The sequence below is a fragment of the Triticum dicoccoides genome, chromosome 6B, assembly GCF_002162155.2.
Source record: "Triticum dicoccoides isolate Atlit2015 ecotype Zavitan chromosome 6B, WEW_v2.0, whole genome shotgun sequence".
In the NCBI taxonomy this organism is placed as follows: Eukaryota; Viridiplantae; Streptophyta; class Magnoliopsida; order Poales; family Poaceae; genus Triticum; species Triticum dicoccoides.
Window position 1 is genome coordinate 434,541,339 of NC_041391.1, and position 25,410 is coordinate 434,566,748.

General features: G+C 44.8%; 2 protein-coding genes across 2 annotated transcripts; one reads left to right on the forward strand and one right to left on the reverse strand.

Annotated features, from left to right (window-relative positions):
* The first annotated feature begins 16,419 nt into the window (after positions 1-16,419).
* On the forward strand, positions 16,420-19,245 carry LOC119324602 (transcription termination factor MTERF5, chloroplastic-like). Its single transcript, XM_037598375.1, has 4 exons — positions 16,420-16,604; positions 17,305-17,354; positions 17,452-17,673; positions 17,752-19,245. Exons 1-4 carry the CDS (start codon positions 16,495-16,497, stop codon positions 18,822-18,824), a joined length of 1,455 nt encoding a protein of 484 aa, XP_037454272.1. The 5' UTR covers positions 16,420-16,494; the 3' UTR covers positions 18,825-19,245.
* A 545-nt stretch (positions 19,246-19,790) lies between these two features.
* On the reverse strand, positions 19,791-23,556 carry LOC119323285 (pre-mRNA-splicing factor ISY1 homolog). The gene is made up of 2 exons (XM_037596891.1): positions 22,447-23,556; positions 19,791-20,127 (listed from the first exon to the last, which is right to left on the reverse strand). Exon 1 carries the CDS (start codon positions 23,387-23,389, stop codon positions 22,454-22,456), a length of 936 nt encoding a protein of 311 aa, XP_037452788.1. The 5' UTR covers positions 23,390-23,556; the 3' UTR covers positions 19,791-20,127; positions 22,447-22,453.
* Between the last annotated feature and the right edge of the window lie 1,854 nt (positions 23,557-25,410).

Genomic DNA, 25,410 nt, shown 5'->3' on the forward strand with positions numbered 1-25,410 from the left:
TATAGAAGACTAATGTCTCCATGGTGCCTTCGAGTTTAGCTCCAGAAGAGTGTCCTTTGATTGGCCTCAGAGTATGCCTTAAAATGTGATATACTGTGCGAGGCAAGTACTTGAGGTGTTCAACAAAGAACTCTTTAGGGTAATCAGTGTCTTGAGGCAATGGCTTCATCATGCTCAGCATCTGATTCATATTTGGCTCGGGCTTCCAAAAGATGCTTTGCAGTTCATCTTGATAGAGCTGACAACCTGGTTCATATAACTCACCAGGAGTGGGCAGGGAAGTAAGCTCAATAACGTCCTGAGCTTTGGCTTCATGATGAACATCTCCTGTCATCCACTCAAGGACCCAAGTCTTCGGATCCCTGTTGTAGCCTCGAATGTGCAAAGTTGCATAGAACTGCAGCAGAAGCTCTTTGTTCCAGTGCTCCTTGTCAGTCACAAAAGACAACAGCCCAACATCTCTGAAACAATCAAGTGCCTCTTCAAGACATGGCAGACCAGCAACAACATCATAATCCAGACGCTTATAAGGAAAAATCTGGTCTTGGTTGTATAGGATATACGAGTAATAGCTTCATTGCTGTCGGCTCCAAAACCTATCAGAGGAGATCTTGGGCTTTGTGTATGGGTTCTTGGCACTGTCGAAGAATGTGTTGTGCTTTGGCTTCACTAGGAAGCCTTGGCAGTCTTGGCTTTGGCTTCAAGGTCTGAGGCCTCTGCTCCACATGATAATCATATTGTGGCCCCGGAGCAGTGGGTGGAACCATTATAGGCCATCTGACAGTTACCAACTCACCTTGATAGAATGCACGTTCCATGGTATGTGGCCTTGGTGGAGGAACGGCGTCATCAGAAGTGATTGGATGTTCAATATTGTCAGTTGCTACATTGGCTTTGGGCTCCACATTGTCTTTCAGGCATGACAGTGTCATTGGCTTCAATATTGATGTTGTGGCAGCCACATTGGTTTCAACCTCCATCTCTTCAACGACTGGAGGGTCTGGCACAAGCACATTCTCAGCTTGTATGACTGGATCACTGGCAGGGGGAGTGGCTTCTCTTTCTTCTTCTCTTTCTTCATCGGCTGATGTAGCCAGAATTTCTTCAGCAGCTTTTGCTTCGGACTCTTGAACAGTCACAGAGGGGATGGCGTCATGGAACACTTGACGTGCTACTGAGCCAGTTTGTTGCACATCCTCCTCTGGTATGCTAGACATGGACGCCTGAGACCTGGGATCTCTGTGAAGCCTCCTGAAGGAAGGCGACACCTGTGGTGAGGGGATAGTGAAATCAAAGTCGTCAGGACTTTCTTGCTGAGTCTCAAGCACCGAAGTGGTGACTTGAGCTGGAGGAGTGCGCAGAATAGCTTCATCATACATTGGCATATCCTGAGTGATTGGCGTCATAGGACGAGGAGTCAGAGGACGACCAATACTGAACAATTCACTACTCGTCAGAGCAGGCGATGATACCATGGGTGTAGGTTCAAGCTGAGGAAGAACTTCATCATCATTCACATTGTCTTCACGACCAATGTCTTTAGCAGCGTTGGGGTCAGCAGCTGGAGCTTCTTCATTTTCTGGAGCCTCTATGGAAGCAGGCTCATGGACTATGAGGCGGCGCTCACGATTGGCAGAGGCAGGTAAGGCAACAGAGATGGATTCAACAATGAGGGGCTCTGTGGCAGCAGCACGCTCTTTTCTTGAAGACTTTGAAGCCTTTGTCTTCAACTTATTCTTGGAGGGAGCATCGTCAGATGTATCTTTGAGCTTCCTCTTCCTGGCTTCGACTTCATCTTGCCTAGTCTTCTTGAGTTCAGAAGCGGCAGAGGGGACCTTTGGCTTCGATCCAGTCATGCTGGTAGGGAAGACAATGCTTGGTTGTCCCTGCCTTGGAGCATCGGGATTAGCTTCTGCAGGCTTCTTGCTTTTCTTGGTAGCCATCCTGGGGTCGATGCCAGGACACCCAAGAGCTTTTCTCTTTTCAGCTTCATTGTGTGCTTGCACACATTTTTGTGCATAATACTTCATGCGCTCGCATGAGCCTTTGGCTTCTTCATGCTTCTTGTTGAATTCAGCTTTGAGGTCGTTCATCATCTTCTTGAAGATTTGCACATCAGCCATGCTGAGCTTGCGCATGTGCTTCTTGAAGTGTGCCTTCTCATGGTCAATCTTGCTCTTGAGCCCGATGATTTTTTGAGCCAAGGCAAGTTCATTTGTAATGGCTCCATGAAAGGCAACACTGATGTCCACTGGCAGCTGCAGATCATCAAGGTTGATGCGTTGGTCCTCAAAACATTCATCAATGAAGTTGTTCAGAATGTCAGCATCAAATAGAGGCAGATCCTGGAAGATCTCAGCCTCCTGTTTGCTCTTGATCAGCTGTTCCAGAGCATCATCTGCAAGATCTTCATCACTTGACAGATCAATAGTGTTTTCCTCATTGCGCAGGACGGCAGCTGGAGTGAGAGCCTGCACAGAAACCTTCCTAGGCTTTGGCTTCTTGGTCCTCTTGGACACATGGGACAGATCTTCTGATTGCACACTGGCTTTAGGCGGTGCAATTTTCAATGGCTTCTTCGTCGAAGCTTTTGGAGCAGCAACAGCAGAGGGCTTTGAAGCTTTGGACTTTTTCTTCTGCTTCGGTGGTGAAGGAGCATCATCAGAGTCTGCATCTTCAGCAGATTGCTCCACAATGCCCCTCTGGGTAGCAATGTGAGACAGAAGCCCATCAAAGTTGGCAAAGGGGCCAATTCTGTTTTCATTGGCTTCACGTGTACCATCTGACCTTAGTGCAGACGGACCAGGGTTAAAATCGAGTCCAAACTCCTTCTTGTTCTGCTTGGCAGAATCCTTTGCAAACTGGAAGTTGCGCTTGAAGAGATCATCCTCACAACACCATAGAAGAGATGATGGGTCGGCATTTTCTGGCTGAGGTCCTCGGACCATGCATGGATAGAACTTCTGAGCAATAGCTTCAGCTTTTGTCTTTGGTGCTAAGTTCTTGTAAAGAATATCGCCCCATGGGCGCTGGATGGCATTCTTCTCAGCATATTAAGGTGTCACGAAGTTGTACTTGTACCACTGCTTAGCCCAATATCTTCGTATCCATTGGATTCTGTACTTGCGTTGTGTATAGCTCTCTTCGGGATCAGATTTTTAGAGCTCATACAGATCTGGGGGCAGGTCCAGATCAGTATTGCCATGGCGTTGCCTGCCGCCTTTCCTTGCAGATTTTTCAGTGGCCATTGGGTTCAGACGGATTGGCTTCAGAACGGTGAAAGGCTTCCGTCGACTTGTCAAACAAGAACTGGCTTCAGGAGATTCAATATGACGCTGTAAGAATTCTGCAAATGAATGTAGACTATGAGAACCAAGGGATTCTCCCACGGACATGTACGTGTGATAGCATTAAAGATGCGAGGGAAGGGGAAGTGGTCATATGCATTCTCAAAAGATTTTGAAGATAAATCAGTTAGAAGACATTGACCTCACAGTGCGAAGACATTCACTTATTTGAAGGAAGTTGGTTCCAGATTTGTACGAATGAATAAGTACAAGTGAGGAATCTAACTAGTTGTGAAGCATAAGTGAACATACTTTGCAAGATATGAGATGCAGAAAAGGAAAGATCCAGATTTGGAAGTTCAGAAACCACTTTTTGGGTGAAGTTGACAGATTTGACGGATCTAAAAGGTAGTAAAAAGCGAGTTTTATTTACCACAGAGGAACTGCTAGACGAGGCAGAATGGATGTCGAGCAGTCCAATCTCTCGTGCCCTATCTTGGCGATGGAAGACACCTATGGCGGTGGCGGAGAAGACGAGGTCCGCGACCGGCGTGAGGCCGGCGTCGAAGAAGTCGCGGCAGCTAAGCGCTTCGTCTCCGGCATCGACACGAGCTAGCGGTGGCGCTAGGGTTTGAGCGAGATGGCGAGGTGGAAGAGGGGATAATGACCGCATGGGCGAGTATTTATAAGAAGGAGGGCGGCGCAGTGCAATTACGCAGGTGCCCCTGGCGGTTCACATCTGAAGGACACGTGGCATGCATGCAACTTATCAGGAGTTGAACCATGTTCCTACGCACGCCTGGATTGTCGGGTGGTCGTTCCGGCTTCTCCGGTTTTCAGGTAAAAGATAAGGCATTAAAAGCAGTCTTAAATGTGTGTCTCTGTATCTTCAGCTGACAAGGACACAATGAAGATATTTGACAGGTGTCAACAGAATGCATATGACTAGACAAAAAGAATTTGAGGGAGTAGCACATAAGGGATTAGGGTCCGATCACATTCACTTAGGTCAGAAAAATAGCAACTTGAAGACATAGCTATAAGTGAATGTTGTAGAGGACAGAACACATATATAGTATTGAAGATAAATCAACATTGCGAAAATATAGTTTTTGAAGACAAATCAATGTTGAAGACAATCCAAATGTGAAGATAATGCAATCATGATGCCAAATGAAAATCTTCAAGAAAGTGTGGTGGTGGCGTTACCCACCATATAGGAAGTATTAGACCCAGACACGGCGCACAATTATCATGGCACTCTGAAGTCAAATTCCACATTAATGTATTCACACTCAGAGGGCAAGTCTTCATTGATTGAAGAAATACGTTACTTTGCGTGTTGCACATCTAAGTCATCAACATGCATAAGCGTTAGGATGTGTGTCCATTCACTGGACATTTGAGGATTCTAAGATATTTAGCTCACACCGCAGCTTGCAAAACCTTTTCTCATCCAAGGGCTTTGTGAAGATATCTGCCAGTTGCTCTTCAGTTTTGATGTGTATGATATCAATATCTTCCTTGATGACATGATCTCTGAGAAAGTGATGATGAATCTCAATGTGCTTTGTCTTCGAGTGCTGAACTGGATTCTTGGCAATCTTGATGGCGCTTTCATTGTCGTAGAAGAGTGGCACATTCTTCATGTTGATGCCATAATCCTTGAGAGTTTGCTTCATCCAGAGAAGCTGAGCACAGCAAGATCCAGCAGCAATGTATTCAAATTCAGCAGTGGAGAGGGATACACAGTTCTGCTTCTTTGAAGACCAACAGACAAGAGATCGTCCAAGAAAGTAACATGTGCCTGATGTAGACTTGCAATCAAATTTGTCACCAGCATAATCAACATCTCAGTATCCAACTAGATCAAATGATGGGCCCTTTGGATACCATAATCCTAGTGTTGGGGTGTGAGCCAAATTTCGAAGAATTCGCTTCATAGCAAGGTGATGCGATTCCTTTGGTGCCGCTTGGAATCGGGCACACATGCAAATGCTAAGCATAATATTAGGCCTAGATGCACATAAGTATAGTAAAGAACCAATCATGGAGCGGTATACCTTTTGATCAAACTCTTTACCGTTGTCGTCAGGGCCAAGATGACTTTTGGTTGGCATTGGCGTTGTGTACCCTTTGCAGTCTTGCATTCCAAACTTTTTCAGGCAATCTTTGAGGTATTTTTGTTGTGATACGAAGATGCCATTGCATTGTTGATGGATTTGAAGACCAAGGAAGAACTTCAGCTCTCCCATCATGGACATCTGATATTGCTCTTGCATCATGTATCCAAATTCATCACTGTATCTCTTATTAGTGCAGCCGAAGATGGTATCATCCACATATATTTGACACACAAGCAGTTCGCCATCATATGTTCTTCGTGAAGAGAGAGGGATCTAGAGAACCAGGTTTGAAGCCTTTGCTCTTCAGGAATTCTTTGAGTGTGTCATACCAGGCATGAGGTGCTTGTTTGAGGCCATATAGTGCCTTGTTGAGCTTGTACACCATATCAGGATGCTTTGGATCTTCAAAACCGGGCGGTTGAGCGACATACACTTCTTCTTAGATTTTGCCGTTGAGAAAGGCACTCTTCACATCCATTTGATACAGAAGAATGTTGTGATGGTTAGCATAGGTCAGCAGTATGCAAATGGCTTCAAGCCTAGCCACAGGAGCAAAGGTTTCATCAAAGTCGATTCCTTCCACTTGTGTGTAACCTTGAGCGATGAGGCGAGCTTTGTTTCTGACAACTTGTCCAAGTTGTGTTGCTTGTTGTGATAGATCCATTTCGTGCCAATGATATTGTGCTTGCGAGGATCAGGACGTTTGATAAGCTCCCAGACATTATTCAGCTCAAACTGTTGAAGCTCTTCTTGCATGGCTTGAATCCATTCAGGTTCCATGAAGGCTTCTTCGACTTTCTTGGGTTCAGACACAAAGACAAAAGCAAAGTGATCGCAGAAATTTGCCAGTTGCATAGCTCTTGATCGAGTGAGAGGACCAGGTGCATTGATGCTATTGATAATCTTCTCAATCTGGACTTCATTTGCGACCCAAGGATGAGCTGGACGAAGATTTTGATCAGACTGACTATTGTCTTCATCTTCAGCATTGGCTTCAGACTAAGCATTGTATTCATGTTGGTTAGGTGCAGAAATGATGATCTCATCCTAAGCCTGTTCCTCGATGGGTATGATTTCTCCAGTACCCATCAACCTGATAGCTTGTGTAGCTTCATCTAGCACATCGGGCAGGTTCTACCTTTGCGAACCGTTAGTTTCATCGAACTTCACATCTACAGCTTCAACCACTTTGTAGCGAAAGAGGTTGAAGACTCTATAGGTGTGTGAGTCCTTTCCCTAACCAATCATAAAACCTTCATGTGCTTTCGGTGCGAATTTAGACTGTGATGTGGATCCTTGATCCAGCACCTAGCACCAAAGACTTTGAAGTAACTGACGTTTGGCTTCTTACCAGTCAAAAGTTCATAAGATGTTTTCTTGAAGAACTTATGAAGATAGACTCTGTTGATGATGTGGCATGCAATATCATGGCTTGGGGCCGGAATTTTCTTGGAGTCTTGTATTCATCAAGCATCGTCCGTGCCATCTCAATGAGCATTCTGTTCTTGCGATCCACTATGCCATTCTACTGAGGTGTGTAAGGAGTAGAGAACTCATGTGTGATGCCCAAGGTATCAAGATAAGTGTCGAGGCCAGTGTTCTTGAACTTAGTGCCATTGTCACTCCGGATGTGCTTGATCTTGATGCCATAATTCGTCATGGCCCGATTTGCGAAGCGTCTGAAGACATCCTGCACTTCAGTCTTATAGAGAAGTATGTGTACCCAGGTGTATCTCGAATAATCATCAACAATAACGAAGCCATAGATATGTGCAGTGGTAGTAAGGGTAGAGTCGTGAGTAGGGCCAAATAAGTCCATGTGAAGCAGCTCGAAGGGATGTGAGGTAGTCATGATTGTCTTCGAGGGATGCTTGGCTCTAGTCATCTTACCAGCTTCACAAGCACCACATAGATGATCCTTCTTGAACTTGACGCCCTCGATGCCAATGATGTGCTTCTTCTTCGCAAGAGTGTACAGGTTCCTCATGCCCGCATGTCCTAGTCGTCGATGCCATAGCCAGCATTCTGAAGCCTTTGCTAGAAGACATACGGCAAGTTGTGGTCCTGCTGAGAAATCTACCATATACAGATCACCTCTTCGATAGCCTTCGAAGACTAGAGATTTGTCAGATTCCATTAGCACAAGAAAACGATATTTTCCAAATATCACAATCATGTTCAGATCACAGAGCATTGACACAGACATTAAGTTGTATCCAAGGGATTCAACAAGCATCACTTTGTCCATGTGCTGATCCTTTGAGATAACAATTGTACCAAGACCCAATACCTTGCTTTTACCTGTGTCAGTGAATGTGTCGTGGCTCTTAGTAGATGGACGTAGGGTTCAATCCATAAGAAGACTTCGATCACCAGTCATGTGGTTGGTGCAGCCGTTGTCCATGATCCATTCAGTGGCTTTCGGAGTTGTACCCTATAGTGCAGTTAGCGGGATAGGCTTCACCAAGAGTATTGTGAAGCAGAAACATGTAGTGAACAAGCATATTATCAAAGTTTATATTCTGGTTAGGCATGATAGGATGCTTGTTAAGGAACTCTGGGACGAAATACATGGTAAGACCATTGAGGCATTTTATCTTGCATCCCACAGGATGTTTTAGGTCTCCAGCATTGGCGTCAGAAGTCTTTGATTTCCGGCTGGAGACCTTTCCCTGCCAGAGAAGTTAATTCTTCTTAACCACCCACATCTTCAGGGGTGGCTTAGAAGCAATGAGTCTAAGTGCAGCATCTGAGAACTTTGGCTTGGGAGCCCTAGCAAATAGCTTCGCAGGAGGAGAATAGTACTCATATAAATATGCAGAAAAGTTCTTAGTTTTGTGAACATGGCGGTTAGAGGAAACACGCTCATATTCATGAGTCTCATAAAGGTTCTCCTGTAAAACATTGGCGTTAGGGTGACCATGAGTGGTCCTCTGTATGTATGAAGCCTTTGGGCCATATGATGCCTTTGGTTTGGGGTTTGTCTTCTTCCCAGGTGGTGTCATTACGACATTCACGAGAAGCTTCTCAAGACAACTTTTGGGCACCCAGATCTTCTTCTGGGGTAGCCCGTTCCTGCAGTTAGTACCAATGTACCTGGCAAACACTTCACCATTCTGATTCTTAAGCATTTTATAATTGGCATCAAAGGATTCATCAATGACAATTGGGTTAGCACAAGTGAAGCCAGATAAAGTGGATGGATCCACAGAAGGATCCTTAGCAGCAACCCAAGTGGTTTTGGGGTACTACTCAAGCATCCAGTATGAACCATCAATGTTCATTTCCCTCTCGAATCCAACACCCTCTTTCCTAGGGTTTCGGTTCAGAATCTGTTTTTTGAGGACATCGCACAAAGTCTGATGCCCTTTGAGGTTCTTGTACATGCCAGTCTCAAGCAATGTCTTCAACCTAGCATTCTCATCAGCAATAGTAGTGGCATCCTCAGAAGAGGGGTTAGTTACCACATCATCAGTTGAAGATATTGCAACATCAGAAGTAGTAGAACATCCAGCAACTGAGACAACATTATCACACACAAGACATGTTAAACATGGTGGAACAAATTCTACCTGAGTGGAACTAATCTGTTGGGTGAGCAGTGAATCGTTCTCTTTTTGAAGATCTTCATGAGACACTCTCAGTTTCTCAAGGTCTTGCTTCCTTTGAAGATAATCGTAGGAATGCTTCTCATGAGAGGCTGAGAGAGTTTCATGACGACTTTCAAGTTCTTCATACTTAACGCGAAGACTTTTAATATCTTCAATTAAGGACTGAGTTTGATTCATTTCCGCGTCCAACAGGTCATCGCTTTTGTCTAATAGCTTTAAATATGTTCCGTAGCAGTTTGTTGCTCAGTTGCAATTTTAGCAAGTGTCTTATATCTAGCTTTGGATTCACAATCAGAGTCATCTTCACTAGAGGTTTGGAAATAGGCATCTCGTGAGGTTACCTTGGCACCACGTGCCATGAAGCAGTAGGTTGGAGTAGATGGCTCGGGTTTAAAAGTCATCGTTTTAAGAGACTCCTTGAAATCGCAGAACCAGGGGTCTTGACGAGTTTGATGACCTTCATAAACATCAGAAATTCGGTCCCATATAAGCTTTGCATTGCAGAGATGCATGATGCGCATGAACTCGTCATTGGACAGGCAGGAGCATATGATATCCTTAGCCATGATATCCAGCTGAGTGTACTTGCAAATGTTGTCGGCATGCACCATCTTGCATAGATCGGTGAGACCAATCTCTGTGACGGTCCACAGTTCACTGTTCATTGCAAGGAGGTGCTTCCTCATCAGGGCCTTCCATTTGGGATAATCATGACCATCAGAAATAGGACACGCAGCGGAGACCTTGATTATCCCTGCAGTCAACATAGCTAAAACTCCAGGTGGTTAAACCGAATCACACAGAACAAGGGACTACCTTGCTCTGATACCAATTGAAAGTGCTAGTTATCGACTAGAGGGGGGTGAATAGGCGATTTTTGTGAAAGTCTTCAAAACACGATGGATTTTAAGACAAACAAGTAAACTGAACCTATATAGTAAGCAACGGAATGAAAACTACACTAGGCAAGCATTAGTCAAGCATACAATACAGTGGAAGCACGAAGACTAACTACAACTAGGTAGACATGATCAGGATGGAAGACAGTACGAAGCCAAACAGATACGAGTCTTCACACAGTGAAGTCAAATGAATCAGGTAGGCAAGCAATGACTTCACGAAGACAAACTGAAGAGTAATGAGAGTAGGGGATAGAACCAGTTGCTTGGTGAAGACAAGGATTTGGTAGACCAGTTCCAGTTGTTATGACAACTGTACGTCTGTTTAGGGAGGCTGAGATTGAACTCAGAAGACCGTTTCTTCACCTTATTCCCCTTGAGCTAAGGACACCCAGTCCTCGCCCAATCACTCTGGTAAGTCTTCAAGGTAGACTTACAAACCTTCACAAACTTCGTTCACCGGCAATCCACAATGACTCTTGGATGCTCAAAATGCGACGCCTAACCGGCTGGAGGATTCATAGTCCTCAAGTGTAACAAGTCTTCAGATTACGCGGACAGAAAGACTTCAGTGATGCCTAACACTCTTTGGCTTTGGGTGTTTTGGGCTTAGTCCTCGCAAGGATCTCTCTCTCTCTCAAATACTTCAGAGGTGGGTTGCTCTCAAATGAGAAAAGCCGTGCACTAACTCTGAGGAGCCACCAATTTATGGTGTAGGGGGTAGGCTATTTATAGCTAAGTGGCAACCCGACCTGATATGTCTGAAATGACCCTGGGTCACTAAGGAACCGACACGTGTCCAATGGTCGGATTTCAAACACACGCGGCAGCTTGGCTTGGGCTACAAGCAAAGCTGACTCATCCAGCTCTGGATAAGATTTGCTCTCATTGTCTTCGCTCAAAGACATAGGATTTGGTTGAGCATCACATCAGTCACTCTGACTTTGTTCACTTGGACCCCACTTAACAGTATGGTGGTTCCTATGACTCAATAAAGAAGAAAGGAAACTACAAAATAGCTATGTCTTCACACTCCATAGTCTTCAAGTGAATACCTTCACATGTCATAATCTTCATCGTGAATGTCTTCATGAACCACCATTGTCTTCAGTGTCTTCACACATTTTTAGGGGTCATCTCTGGTAGGTAAACCGAATCAATGAGGGACTACTACTTGTGTTATCCTGCAATTCTCACAAACACACTAGTCCCTCAACCACGTACGTCGTCAATACTCCAAAACCAAGTAGGGGTGTCACTAGATGCACTTACAATTAGTAGCATGGGCATTCTCAATTAGAATGAAGGGAGTACACGTGGAAATCTCCTTGGTTAGCCTCACTTGGAGTTGATCATGACACTCTTTGGGAGAAGCATGAACACCCTTCAAGACCTTGTGACCCTTGTCAAGTGTATCAAATTCTTCCTTGAGTCTATCATGGCCAACCCCAAGTGCAACTTTCTCGGAATTAAGCACACGAGTAAGAACAATAGCATGATCAAGATCTTTTTGCAATTTAGCATGATCCATGATGTGTGACTCCTCAAGAGTCAAACGAAGATCTTGCTCTCCCTCCAGAGCAATGGAAAGATCCGCAATCTCATCGGCATAGTCATGACTATGCCCCTCCAACTTGGAGATAGTATCCTCATGCGACTCAATGATATCATTGGCCTCACCAAGTTGTTCCAAGAGAGCAACAAAGTGCTTCTTTGATTCACCCTTGAGCTTGCTCACAAACTTGGTGAACGCATTCTCATTAACTTTTACCACCTCACTATCAACACAATCTAACAATGAAGGAGTAGTAATGATGGTGGTTTTGATGTTAGGAGTTACCTTGTTGATACCTTTGGCCATGAGACACTTGGCAATGATGTTTTCATTGGGGGCGCCGAAGAGAGACACCTTGGAGGGGGAAGAAGTAGAAATGGCAATGGTTGCCGTTGCTATTCCCTCTCCACTTGTATCTTCCTCATCATCATCGGAGGGGTACTCTTCATGTGCCACCAAGCCCTTTGGAGGAGTCTTTTTGGTGAAGTTGTTCTTGCTAGGGAACGACTTGGCTTTGTCTTTGTGAATGAGTTTGCCACCATTGTCTTCCATCTTCTCATACGGGCACTCCACCACAAAGTGACGCACATTGCCTCAATTGTAGCAAGTCCTTACTCGTTTCTTGTTCTTTGACCCACTTGAGTTGTTCTTGGTGAAGTTGGGCCTTGAGTTCCTCTTGTTGCTCCAAAATTGCCTTGATGCAAGAGCCATGTGCTCATGGTAAGCATATTTGGTGTCCTCGGGGCAACACTCCTCTTCTTCCTCCTCTTCCTCTTCCGGAAGTACCTTGGCCTTCAAAGCAAGGGCAGTTGAGATTTTCTTTGACCGGACACGAGCAAGAGCATTGTCGGTGGTCTTGTTCATGATGTTCATGGCAATAAACTCATCCAACACTTCACTTGAGGTTAAGGTGTGAAAGTCCGGCCTTTGACGAATCACGGAAGACATGGCCTTGTTGAATGGCATGATGGCCTTGAGAAACTTGCGCTTGATCCAAGTGTCATCCGTATCCTTACCCCCATGGTCTTGGAGAGCAACCGCAAGAGTTGTCACCCTCCGATAGAGATCACGCGGATCCTCATCTTCTAGCATCACTAATTCATCAGCCTCATCAAGGACCACTTCAAAGTTGGACCGTTGGATGCTTGAGCTCCCCTTGTACATAGATACAATGTGTTCCCCACAAACCTTTGCACGCGTGAAGGGATGCAAGTGGGATAGATCTTCGGGTGGGGCCGCATCTTGAAGGATGAACAAAGCAAAGTGATTGTATTGATTTTCCACTTTTTCTCTTAGGGTGAAGTTGTTTGGATCATGCGGGTAGAAGCCTTGCTCAATGATTCTTCAAAAGTTTGAGCTGTGATTCAAATGAGACTTGATGCGAAAGACCCAATTAGTAAAATCACCTTTAACAAGCTTGGGAGGAGGACCGTGATTATTAATGCGAGGTGTAGGGACCGGTCCTCCATAGACCGGGGGGGGAACCGAGCCAAAGGTTCCCATCCCATTCTTGTCATGAGGGGAAGGAACATGAGTACCTTCAGCCGCTTCCTTGGCGGAATTGGCCTCCGACTCCGATGTCGTGGGATTAACCACAAGCAAGGGGTTGGGAGTGGATTTCATCCCCTCAAGCAATTCTTTAAGCATAGACTTGACTTCGGTCGTCATAGATGTCTTAAGTGAAGCCATAGCTTCATTTAAGTCATCTTGTGTGATTGAAGTCAACTCCATGGCCTCGGGCACTTCCTCCTCGGTGTCAACCATACTCTTCGGGTGGTGAAACCCTTAATAAAGAGACAAGGCTCTGATACCAATTTAAAGGATCGATATGGTTGACTAGAGGGGGGGTGAATAGGCAACTACCAAATTTTAACTTTTCTTAACAAATTAGGGTTAGCAACAAAGGTTGTCTAGATGTGAAACTAGGTGAGCAACATATATGATGCTAAGAACAACAAGTGCAAGCAAATGATACAACACAACAATAGCTTGCACAAAGTAAAGGTAAGTGATTACCATAAGTGGAGCGGGTTGAGACGAGGATGTGTTACCGAAGTTCCTTCCCTTTGAGGGAAACTACGTCTCCGTTGGAGCGTGTGGAGGAACAATTCTCCCCAAGAAGCCACTAGGGGGCCCGTATTCTCCTCACGCCCTCACACAATGCAAGATGTCGTGATTCCACTAGTGGTGCCCTTGAATGCGGCAACCGAACCTTTACAAACAAGGTTGGGGCTCTCTCCACAACCGAATTGGAGGCTCCCAACGAACCACGGAGCTTCACCACAATGGAATGCGGCTCCGGGGTGATCTCAACCATCTAGAGTGCTCAAACAACCAAGAGTAATAAGATCCACAAGGGATTAGTGGGGGGAATCAAAATTCTCTTGGTGGAAGTGTAGATCGGGGCCTTCTCAACGAATCCCTAGAAAATCAACAAGTTTGATTGGCTAGGGAGAGAGATCGGGCGAAAATGAGCTTTGGATCAATATGGAGTTTGGGGGAGGAAGAGGTAAGTCTTCTTGGGGAAGAAGACCCCATTTTATAGTGGGGGAACAATCCAACTGTTATCCCCTCTTTCAGCCTGCAGCGAGCGGTACTACTGCTCAAGGGAGCGGTACTACCACTAGCGGCAGCAGTACTACCGCTTGGCCCAACGGTACTACCACTGGGACCGCGCACAGCACCTGCAAAGGAAAAGCAAGAAGGAACGGAGGAGAGGGCCTTTGAGCGGCACTAGTAGCGGTAGTAGGTGTGGTACTACCGCTTACGAGCGGTACTACCGCTCCTACTACCGTTGCTACTGCCGCTGAACCCGACACGAGAGACGCAGGTCTCGAGTCGAGGCGGTACTAACGCGGCACCAGAGTGGTACTACCGCCTGTGGCCCTGGGCGGTACTACCGCCTATGGCTTTCAGCGGTACTGCCGCTCTGGGCCACGGTACTGCCGCTGGCACCTCCCCTATGCCACTTCCACGATAACAAGGATACTCCAAGGATGAGGGAAGGAGCGGTGGGTGCAGAAGAGATGTGTACGTGTTGATTCCACCCTAGCCTTTCAGATACGGACCCCCTCTTGATAGTACGGTATCTCCTATGACTCAAGTCCACCAAAACTGAAACTAAAGAGAACTACACCGTCTTTACTTTGAGCTCCGAGGGGAAAAAATCGTCTCGTGTCAATGAATGAATATCTGAAATGCTCAACGCACACGATTAGTCCGCAAATGCATTGTCAGCAAACACCAAAACCACTTAGAGAGAGATATGCCCTAACACGTGTGATGGCGTGTCTTCATCAAATCTCGCGGATTCGGTTTGGTGGATCTATTAGGATCCAGTCTTTGTTCATCTTCGGTCGTGTGTCTACATGTTTCAGTATTTCAACCTACTCTTTTCTCGATCGCTGACGGTTGTTGTTCTGGTGCGCTGACCTATTGAGGCTTTAGCATGATGATTCCCCGACTTTCTACTAACAAGTTTTGCCCGGCTCCGACGAGGGAGGAGGGTGACGGCGACGCGCCGTTGGCTCGCTCCAGTATTTATAGTTGTCGCTACCTGGTCCACGAACCTGATTGTATTTTGTGTTATCTCCGGTATTATTTGTACTGTCATGACATACAACAACTAGACTAGAAGTTTCTGAAAAATATATTAATAGTGTGGTTGTTGGCGAAGTAATTTCAAATTTTCACTTTCGTAATGTACAATTGGGCTTTGGAGAGCTATTTCCTAGAAACACCCTTAAATTTACGGAAACACTAACGCCCACATGTGTGGGCGTCTGACAACTCGCCCACATGTATGGATTCTCGTCCAATCAATTCTGCACGAATCTTGGCGCGTTCTAGCAGTTTTTGTGTGCCACGTAGGACTGGGATGGTGTGTGGGCATTCATCCGGTCGCCCACACGTCCTTTTTCACCACACGGGGGGCTGGTGTGTGGGCGTTTAGCAATTCGCCCACACACCAGTTTTCACGCACGCAGAGGGGCTAGTGTGTGGGCGTTTATCACTTCGCCCACACGCCCGTCTCCTTGCCCACACCCAAACCTGTCTGTTGCCATGTGTTTTTGCAGGGTACATGGCAACTGCCCTAGCTTTTCTTGTAAGCAGATGTCAACTCTTTTTTACCGGAGTTGCCATGTGTTTTTGCATGGTACATGGCAACTGCCCTAGCGTGCACGTAAGCAGATGACAACTCTCTCTTTTACATGCCAACTGCCCTAGCGTGCTTGTGAGCACATGACAACTCTTTCTTTTACCCGAACATGTTTTTTTGCCATGCCTTTTTTGGAGTGCTACATGGCAACTGCCTAGTGTTAGTAGGTGGCAACTTCTAAAGTTTTGAAATCATGGCAACTGCAATAGACCAGACCATACATGGCAACTGCCTAGTGTTAGTAGGTGGCAACTCCTAAAGTTTTGAAATGACGACAATTGCAGTAGACCAGACCATACATGACAACTGTAGTTGAGCAACCATGGCAATTGTAGTTGTCCGACATGGCAACTGTAATTCAACGACATGGCAACTACAGTTAAACGGACACTGAAGATGGTCCGGACCATGGCAACTGCGGGGACGCGTGGTGACTGTCACGCGGGGCGTGCGGGACCGTAAGGTAGGTGGCTGAGAGAGGTCGTGTAGGCGTTATCCATTTTGCCCACACGTATGCGTGTAAGAGGGACTGCGAGAAAAAAAAAGATGCGTGTGAATGCTAGTTGTTTTGCCTATATGTAAACGTGTGAAGTGGTCTTCTTAAACACCACACAAAACGTGTGGCCAGATCCCTTAACGCCCACACGTGTAGGCGTTATCGGCATCCTAAATTTATCTCATTTTTTAACGGGGTCTACGAAATTGGAGATATTTCAGTTTCGGGTGTTTGTTTGTGGAACAAGATAAAACCCAGCTCCAAAGTCCCAAACAGCTTCAGCCCCTCACCTCCTGCTACTCTTCCTTCACCCCCTCCACCCCTCTCCGCGGGCGCTCCACTCCCCGGCCGGCCGGCGGCGATGACGAGCCTGCAGGCGGCCCCGCGCCTCAGCCTCCACCTGACCCCGTCCGAACACCGTGGCCGGCTGCTTCCGCCGTGGAGGCTCGTCCTCTCCCCCTCCTCCTGCAGGTAGGCGCGCTTCCTCGCTCGCTCTTAATGGCATTGGTTCTGTACTAGTATCGTAGTATTAATTGAGTAGGGATTGGAGCTTGTCCGATGTTTCCTCGTGATTATACGGTATGATGGATGCCCTGCAATTTGAGAGGATCGGTGCAAATCTTAGTCGAGATTTGTATAAGAATATTAGTAATAGATTTAGTTTAGGAATCCAATAACTCCCGAACATTCGGATTTTGAGCATTTCGTCCCGAACGTTTTTACATGGCAACTTTAGTTCATAGGGGATGGCAACTTCGTCCTTTTTCGTTTTTTTTTGTTAGAAAATTGCCATGTTTCCTTAATCTCACGCAAACTAAACTTGCCATCTAAACCCGTTCGGATTGTCATGCTTAACTCCCGAATGTTCGGGAGTTATCATTACCGTTAGTTTATTGGTCTCCAATTTGAATTGCCTCAGTAAATGCGAAAAAGATAATTGTGCGGCATCGTCTATAATATATGTAAACTTTTTCAAAACATGGATTTGTATGTAAACTCGTGTACTACCTGGGAAGGAGCTCAATCATTGGTAACTGGGCACTGTACTGCTTCTTTTTGATTTAAGAGACGTTGAAAGGATAATCCACCAAACATCTATTTAAGATTTCCATACCGTATTTCATTAGTTACTGGCTCCAGCATTACTAATAGCGGTCTTCTGTTTATACAGGCTTTACACTCTCATTTCCAGACAACATCCCATTTGCAATGCACAATCATGTGAGGTTATCTGTTTATCTCTTCTTAAAAGATCTCCTCCATGGGAGTATGTCGCATACACAAGTTATATTTATGGTCCACATCAACTATGTTGCAGATGCTGATGATTTACTGGTAGCCAGTGCCCAAAGCTCCACAACTGCTCTCTCAAGGTTGCTTGCTGCAGAAAGAGAGGAAGCGAAAGCTGTGCTATCGCTGTTCTTAAGGCAGAAAGGTTTGAGAAGTGCGGTAGCTGCACGGATTGCCAACAAATCAGATGGATTCATTGAGCACCTGAGTTCAAAGCTCCAAAGTGCTTACAGATCTCGATATGCTGAAGGTTCGTATCTTGAAGTTGCTATCTATAAACTTTGTACCTTATAGGTTCTGAACATTTCACAACATATTTATTTTTCAGGAAGGGAGCTGAGTACACCTGAGATCAGAGATGCTCTCCTTCCCTATCTAGAAGCTCTTTCTAAAGAACATGGGGATAGTTTGGTCGAAGTGGTGGAGAATTTCCCTGATCCTTTTTCCGCGGAAAGGGAGTCCTTGTCTTACTCAATGATACTTACACCAACGAGCTCAAATAAGCAGAAGGCAATTGCTCGAGTAAGCACACCAACCTCAGGGGGAGCCCTCCCGGAGTTAGTGCTCTACCTACTGGACTACGGCATGGATCATGAGGAGATCAAGAATGTCGTGCGCAAGTTCCCAGCATTTGCGTACTACAATGTGGATCGCAAGATAAAGCCCCTGGTGGAGCTACTGCTTGAGCTTGGTGTGCCGAGGTCAGGCATACCCGGAATCATCAGGAAGAGGCCTCAGCTATGTGGAATCAGCTTGACAGATAATCTGAAACCTATGATGGCCTATATGGAGAATATCGGTGTCAACAAAGCTCAGTGGAGCAAGGTGATATGCCGGTTCCCTGCATTTCTCACATATAGCAGGCAGAAGGTGGAGATAACTGTGAGCTACCTTACTGAACTAGGAGTTTCTAAGGAAAACATCGGCAAGATTCTCACACGATGTCCTCATCTCATGAGCTACAGTGTCAATGACAACCTCAGACCAACTGCTGACTACTTCCGGTCGATCGGCGCAGATGCTGCATCTCTTATTCAGAAATGTCCCCAGGCTTTTGGTTTGAACATAGAGTCAAAGCTGAAGCCGATCACAGAGTTTTTCCTGGAGAGGGAGTTCAGCATCGAGGAAATTGGCATTATGGTAAATAGATTTGGGATTATTCACACTCTCAGCTTGCAAGAAAATTTGATTCCCAAATATGAATATTTTCTGACGATGGGGTACCCAAGGTATGAACTCGTGAAATTTCCGCAGTACTTTGGGTACAGTTTAGAGCAGAGGATAAAACCTCGGTATGCTCGGATGACTGGTTGTGGGGTGAGGTTGATTCTGAACCAGATGTTGTCAGTCTCAGAAACCAGATTTGAGGAAATTCTACAAAAGAAATCAGGTGGATTTTGATATGATCACAATCTCAGAAAAGCACAAGTTTTGACTTAATAGCCTGGTAGATGGATAGTTTTCAGCACACAAGAACTATGTTGGAAATTTGTACTTCGCCATGCTCTTTTGTAGTTGCATGGCAGTTGATGGACGTGCGGCATTTGAGAGGAACAGTTTTGATATATATAACTACTTCGTCATGCTCTTTTGTGCTTGCACGGCGGTTGATGGACTCGCAGCATTTGGAGAGGAACAGCTTTGATATATAACTGTTTACAGTTGGTGGCTTAGGTGGCTAGTTTAGGTGACTTCCCTCAGTTGGCAATGTCAAATGCGGTTGTTCGATACTACAAGTTCTTGTTGGCCCGTTTATGTTTCTATCTGCTACTGATTTATTTTTTATGAACGTTATTTCTTCCATCATATATTCTACTCTCTCCATTCACAAATATAAAATGCTCTACTCCTTCCTATCTATGTTAACCGACGCACACTTTGTACAACTTTATATTCCCTCCGTCCCCATATATCTAGACAAATCTAGGACAAGAATTTTGGGACAGAGGGAGTACTAAGTGTACGTCAATTAACATGGGTCGGCAAGAGTAACTTTTTTCCAAATCAAATGTATATAGACACGTTCTATTGTATTTGTTCACTCATTTCAGTATGTATGTAGTTCATATCGAAATATTCAAAACATCTCATATTTATGAACGGAGGGAGTACTCGCTCTCTTTCTTTGTTGTGTGTGAGGTTAAAGTTCGAAGTTAAATGTTGTAGACAGCTCTCCCAGGGATGTATTGTAGATCTCCGTATGATGCAGTCAACCATGGCATTCCACTCCACATTGTTCCCCAGCCAACACACCCTTACGTATCTGCCTATTCGTTTAGGTAGCAATTCTCAGCCAAATTTGTACCGATCATGTTAACCAGATAAAAGGGGCATTGACCTTCTTAAAATCTCTGCTGTGGTAAGATAGATGGTTAACATCCTTCGAGTGTTCAGAATTGCTTTCATTATGGTCTAGTAGTTTTTTAGATATATGCATAGCCAATGGATGTACTTGTACAGTGCCAGTGAATACAGCACATCCGTGCACAGTGACGGTTCACCGCCACTATCTCAGGTTTACCCATTTGGCATCAATCATTCTAGGGTAATAAACATCACATCGATCAACATGATTGCAGCGAAGCCCTTCAGTGTTTTTAGCATCAGATCTTCTAGGGTTGCGTCAACGCTTGTCCAGCACTGCACATGTTGCTCCTCGCACTTCACTCGTCTCAATACCGTGAAGGATTCAGCAATGACCAACCTAATACGAAGGGGGGAAATAGGTTAAGATATGATGAAATGAGGTGCTGCCACAGCAAATGAGGAGCTTCAGTTGGCAACGAATATTCTAGAAATGGAATCACTAATCAGACACCATAAGTGCAAAAAAAATTCTAAACTGAATCACATACTCCTTCCGTATTAAAATATAAGATGTTTTTTAGACTAGTTTAGCCTACAAAAATGTCTTATATTTTGGTAGAGGTAGTATTTTTTGCATGAATCCCCAAATCGGACTTGCTTTACCAAATGTTTGATGAGGAAATGAACGAAGCAGACACATTAGTTGCTGAAAAAGAAACTAAGTGTATCTGCTTCTCAGTTAACTCATCCGACCATGATTTCCTGCTTGCAAAATGTTTTCCATATCAAATAAATAACTAAAATCCGTCATTAGTACAGAATTACAGATATACAGTTCAACAGTAACCCCGAAGAAAGCATCTTGTGGTCAGCACCAATAAGGCACTATCCCTCTGTATCTAACTTGGTAGGTAGAAACGACATTCGAAAGAATCATCAACTTCAAACAATACTCTTGTAGATTTTAAAAGGTTTTCAAAGAAGCACAAAATGCTCACTCGATGTGTATGACAGATCATCTGCAGAAAATACAAAATAGCTGCAGCGACGTTAACTAAATGAACTACGGCAACTAATAATATGGTCAATGTATGGGAATTCCATGTATCAATTTATACGTTAACCATTTAGCAGTCATATGGTCAACGTATGGGAATTCCATGTATCAATTTATTGCCTAAACTCAACATTTCAGCATATAAATTGCTTATTTGGAGCATCAGGTTCAAACAAGATTTATGAACAAAACTAATCAGCGGCAGTGAATTGCATGAGCAGTAGACACGCCTAAGGCCAAAACACCCGACCATATACATATTTAACTCAGGCTCCAGCAGAGTATTTCGCTGTTGATACAATGCCTATGAGCACAACTTTCAAAATTCAAACAAAACACACAATCAATGATAGTACAATACAGTGTAAATAATTCGCATATTGCAAGACAGAACACAGGCTTTGCCTCATAAAATTAAACCATTCGCAGCATGAAGGTCCTAAGAGTAAATGGGCACACAATCAATGATACAATACAATGCAAATGATAATTTACATATTGCAAGACAGAGCACAGCTTTGCCTCATAAAATTAAACCACGTCATTAAATAAACATGAACCAAATATACAAGACCACGTTCCAACCTACACATAACACACCCCACAGCGAATGAGGTGCTTCAGTTGACAAGGAATATTCTAGAAACGGAATCACTAATCAGACATAAGCGCAAAAAATCTGAACTAAATCGCATATTTTTTGAATGTGTAACCAAATCTGACTTGCTTTACCAAATGTTTGATGAGGAAATGAACAAAGCAGACACATTAGTTTCTGAAAAAGAAACTAAGTATCTGCTTGTCAGTTAACTCACCCGACCAGCATGATTTCCTACTTGCAAGATGTTTTCTATCAAATAACTAACTAAAACCCATCATTGGTACAGAACTACGGATATACAGTTGAACTGTAACCCCAAAGAAGGCACCTTGTTGTCAGCACCAATAAGGCATTATCCCTCTGTATCTAACTTGGTAGGTCAAAAGGACATTCGAAAGAATCATCAACTCAAACAATACTCTTGTAGATTTAAAAGGTTTTCAAAGAAGCACAAAATGCTTACATGCCAACTCATCAGCAGAAAATACAAAATAGCTGCAGCGATGTTAACTAAATGAACTACGGCAAAGTAATGAAATAAGATACTGCACCATTCAGCGCTCATATGGTTAACGTATATGAATTTGACGTATCAATTTATTGCCTAAACTCAGTATTTCAGCATATAAATTGCTTATTTCGAGCATCAGGTTCAAATAAGATTTGTGAACAAAACTAATCAGAGGCAGTGAATCGCATGAGCAGTATAACAAACCTAAGGCCAAAACACCTGATCGTATGCATATTTAACTCAGGCTCGAGCAGAGTATTTCGCTGTTGATACCATGACTATGAGCACAACTTTCAAGATTCAAACAAAGCACACAATCAATGGTACAATGCAAACGATAATTCACATATTGCAAGACTGAACACAGGCTTTGCCTCATAAAATTAAATCATTCGCAGCATGAAGGTACTAAAGAGTAAATGGGCACACACAAATTACAGGGCAACAAAAAATCAGTAGAGCAGTCTTTATGGTATGGTATTTTGGATGCATGCCTAGTCTACACCAGTTAAGTAATCTACTAGAGCCAAGATAAACAAGAGCGTACATCTCTCCTAGCGTTGCACATTGAGCATCTCCTTAGCCTCCTTCTGCTCGCCTTGCAGGGTATCACTTGTGTACTTGCTCAGCAGCTCTTTCTTCTTCTTCTCTAGCACCATCCGCTCAATCTCCTTCTCATCAGGGAGCGGCACATGTGCGACAAACTCCCTCCCAGCCTCTTCCACCTTCTCTCTTTCCATTCTCTCTTCCTCCAGCCTCCTCTCCTCCTCAACCTCCTCCTCCACCTCCTCGAACAGCACCTCCCTAGCAGCTTCCCCACCACGCCCACCTGCTGCAGCCACCTCGCCACTCACCACATTCTTCATGGCCTCCCGCCGCACACGCTCCACACGGTGCCACTCCGTGACAACCTCATCCCGCATGCGCTTCTCGGCAGCAGCCTCAAGGGGTTCAAGCACACCGTCCTCGTCGTCATAGTATCCGTAGTACCCGGCATTGATGCGCTTGTGGATCTCGTAGCGGGTGCGGCGCTTGCGGACCTCAGGTGGCTTGTCAAATAGCTCACGGACGCCAGGGAGCTTCTTGGCAGCGCCAAAGTAGCGGTAGCCTGGGCCCCGGCCGGAGGGGTTGGGGATGGCGACGATGTTGCCGTCGAGGTCGGTCATGAGGGCGGCGTTGGAGCTGCGAGAGTAGTCGCGGCCTCCGAGCTCGAGGATGCGGCGCTCCCAGTGGCTGCGCTCGCGGAGGAGCTTGTTGATCTCGTCGTTGAGGTCTCGGAGGCGGTGCTCCCCGAGGCCCTCGTTCTGGATCTCGGCGACCTTGACGCCGATCTCGCGCAGGATCTCTCCACGCCAGCGGTCGGCGTCGGCGAGGTCCCGGCACTCGGAGGCGAGGTACGGCCGGCGCTCGCGGGGCTTGCGCTTCTCCTCCTGCTTCATCGTGATGAAGCGGTTCAGCATGGACTGCGCCTTCTCCTCGTTACGAGCCATGGTGGACGGTCGCGCGGAGCGGCCGGTGGCGGTGCGGGCGGCGGTGAGGTTCGCGAGCTTGGGGACGAGGGTTTGGGGGGAGGCGCGTGGGCTGGATTGGGATTTGCCGGCTAGGTTTTAGGGGAAGAGAAGCGGCTTTGATGATGGCTCACCTGGTTGGTATCCGCTCTGCGTTCGCTGGACCAATTTTTTCTTTTCGGTTACGAAAATCCTGTGCACCCGACCGACTCATGCATCAGGTGCTCCAGTGGAACGTGGGCCCTTGGATTAAAAAGAGAGGGACAGGATGCTGTGCAAGGGGAGCTATTGATACATTTTGCAGAATAAACCTTGAAGTGCAGCTCAATTTTGTCCTGCCCCGTCTTCTCTCCCTTTCCCTATATCTTCTTTCCCCTGTCTTATCTCCTATTCCACTGGTCACCGGACCATGGTGATGGATGCTGGGATTAGAAAAAATTCGTCCATGTCATCTCTATCCCTCCCTCTCCTGTACCCAGCCAGGGGGTCTCTCTCTCTGTGTACCTATGAGATGGCAGTTGATGAAATTGATAATTCCACCTCTCATACTAGTCCAGATCATATCTGATTGGCTCAGGCTCTAGTTTTTTTTAGTATCATGTAAGCAAGAATGTACACTTGCGACAAATTAGTATCTGACTTTATTTGTAGTTCAGAGGAGCAATTATTGTGCATTTCATGTGCATGCTTGTGATGCTCCAATATGAAACACTTGATGTTCTTGCGTGGAAGCATATAAAGAAATGTGTTCAGAGATCTTTCGTTCAGTTGCAAAACAACATCAGTCACAACAGTTATTTAAAAATATATTTCTCTCTTATGTACTTAATATTACAGTTATAACTGTTTGAGCTTTCCAACTGTTTGAAGACTAAATTATATGAATTTTTTGCATCTTTTTTGCCAAAGTCACTAATAAGCAATCATGCACCAATTACAACAACTGATACAAGAGCACAACTTGTCAATTTTTTCAGGTGCTATGCATGGTTTGAAGAAGAAGCTCGGCCAAACAAATGTATAAATGAAGATGGCACATGCCATCCTATACAATCTACAGCAGAGCAACACTGCTACTTGAAAAGCAGTGGAGATTTCACACATTTTAAACGTTACACAGTTTATTGCATTATCCACTTGAGGTTCTCGAAATTTAGGTATGGGCCATGTCAAAGTTTACATCACTTCACCGCTGCAGGACTGCCATCCGGCTACAAATTGGCCTGAAAATAACACATAGTATAATAGATCATATTTCTTGCTAGGTGATTACGACAAAAAGTAGGCGTTAAAAGCCAATACATGTAACCTTAGGAATTTTTTGCAAATTGCATCTGGTGTATATCTAGTCATTTCATAGAGCTATACAAGTCATACCTTTTCCAAGCTTGCAGTGCATCACCATAGATAAATTGTGCACTCATAACAGAAAGCATGGCAGTTTACTTTAATAAGATTACATAACTCTCAGCATATATTTGGCATGTCAATTTCACTTCTTACATACAAACCATTTTGCACTGGATAATGTAAAGGCCTTCTCCATTTAATATCAGAAATGTGGATTGTGAGCATCTAAAGCATTAGTAGTTCACGTACAACAATATCACAGGAGCAACTAGTAATTTACAAACTCTTGTTGTATTGATGACCCACAAGTATAGGGGATCTATCGTAGTCCTTTAGATAAGTAAGAGTGTCGAACCCAACGAGGAGCAGAAGGAAATGGTAAGCGGTTTTTAGTAAGGTTTTCTCTGCAAGCACTGAAATTGTAGGTGATAGATAGTTTTGTGATAAGATAAATAGTAACGAGCAAAAAGTAAATAAAGTAAATAAAGTGCAGCAAGGTGGTCCAATTCTTTATGTAGCAAAGGATAAGCCTGGACAAATTCTAATAATGAAGAAGGAGCTCCAGAGGACACATTGGGAATTATCGTCAAGCTAGTTTTCATCACATTCATAAGATTCGCGTTCGGTACTTTGATAATTTGATATGTGGGTGG

Bases quoted from the DNA above. Each gene is read 5' to 3' on its own strand.
- LOC119323285 (XM_037596891.1), bottom strand. From the start codon at position 23,389: ATGGCTCGTAACGAGGAGAAGGCGCAGTCCATGCTGAACCGCTTCATC.
- LOC119324602 (XM_037598375.1), top strand. From the start codon at position 16,495: ATGACGAGCCTGCAGGCGGCCCCGCGCCTCAGCCTCCACCTGACCCCG. The intron at 16,605-17,304 runs GTAGGCGCGCTT...CTGTTTATACAG, and splicing joins CTCTCCCCCTCCTCCTGCAG to GCTTTACACTCTCATTTCCA. The intron at 17,674-17,751 runs GTTCGTATCTTG...TTTATTTTTCAG, and splicing joins CAGATCTCGATATGCTGAAG to GAAGGGAGCTGAGTACACCT.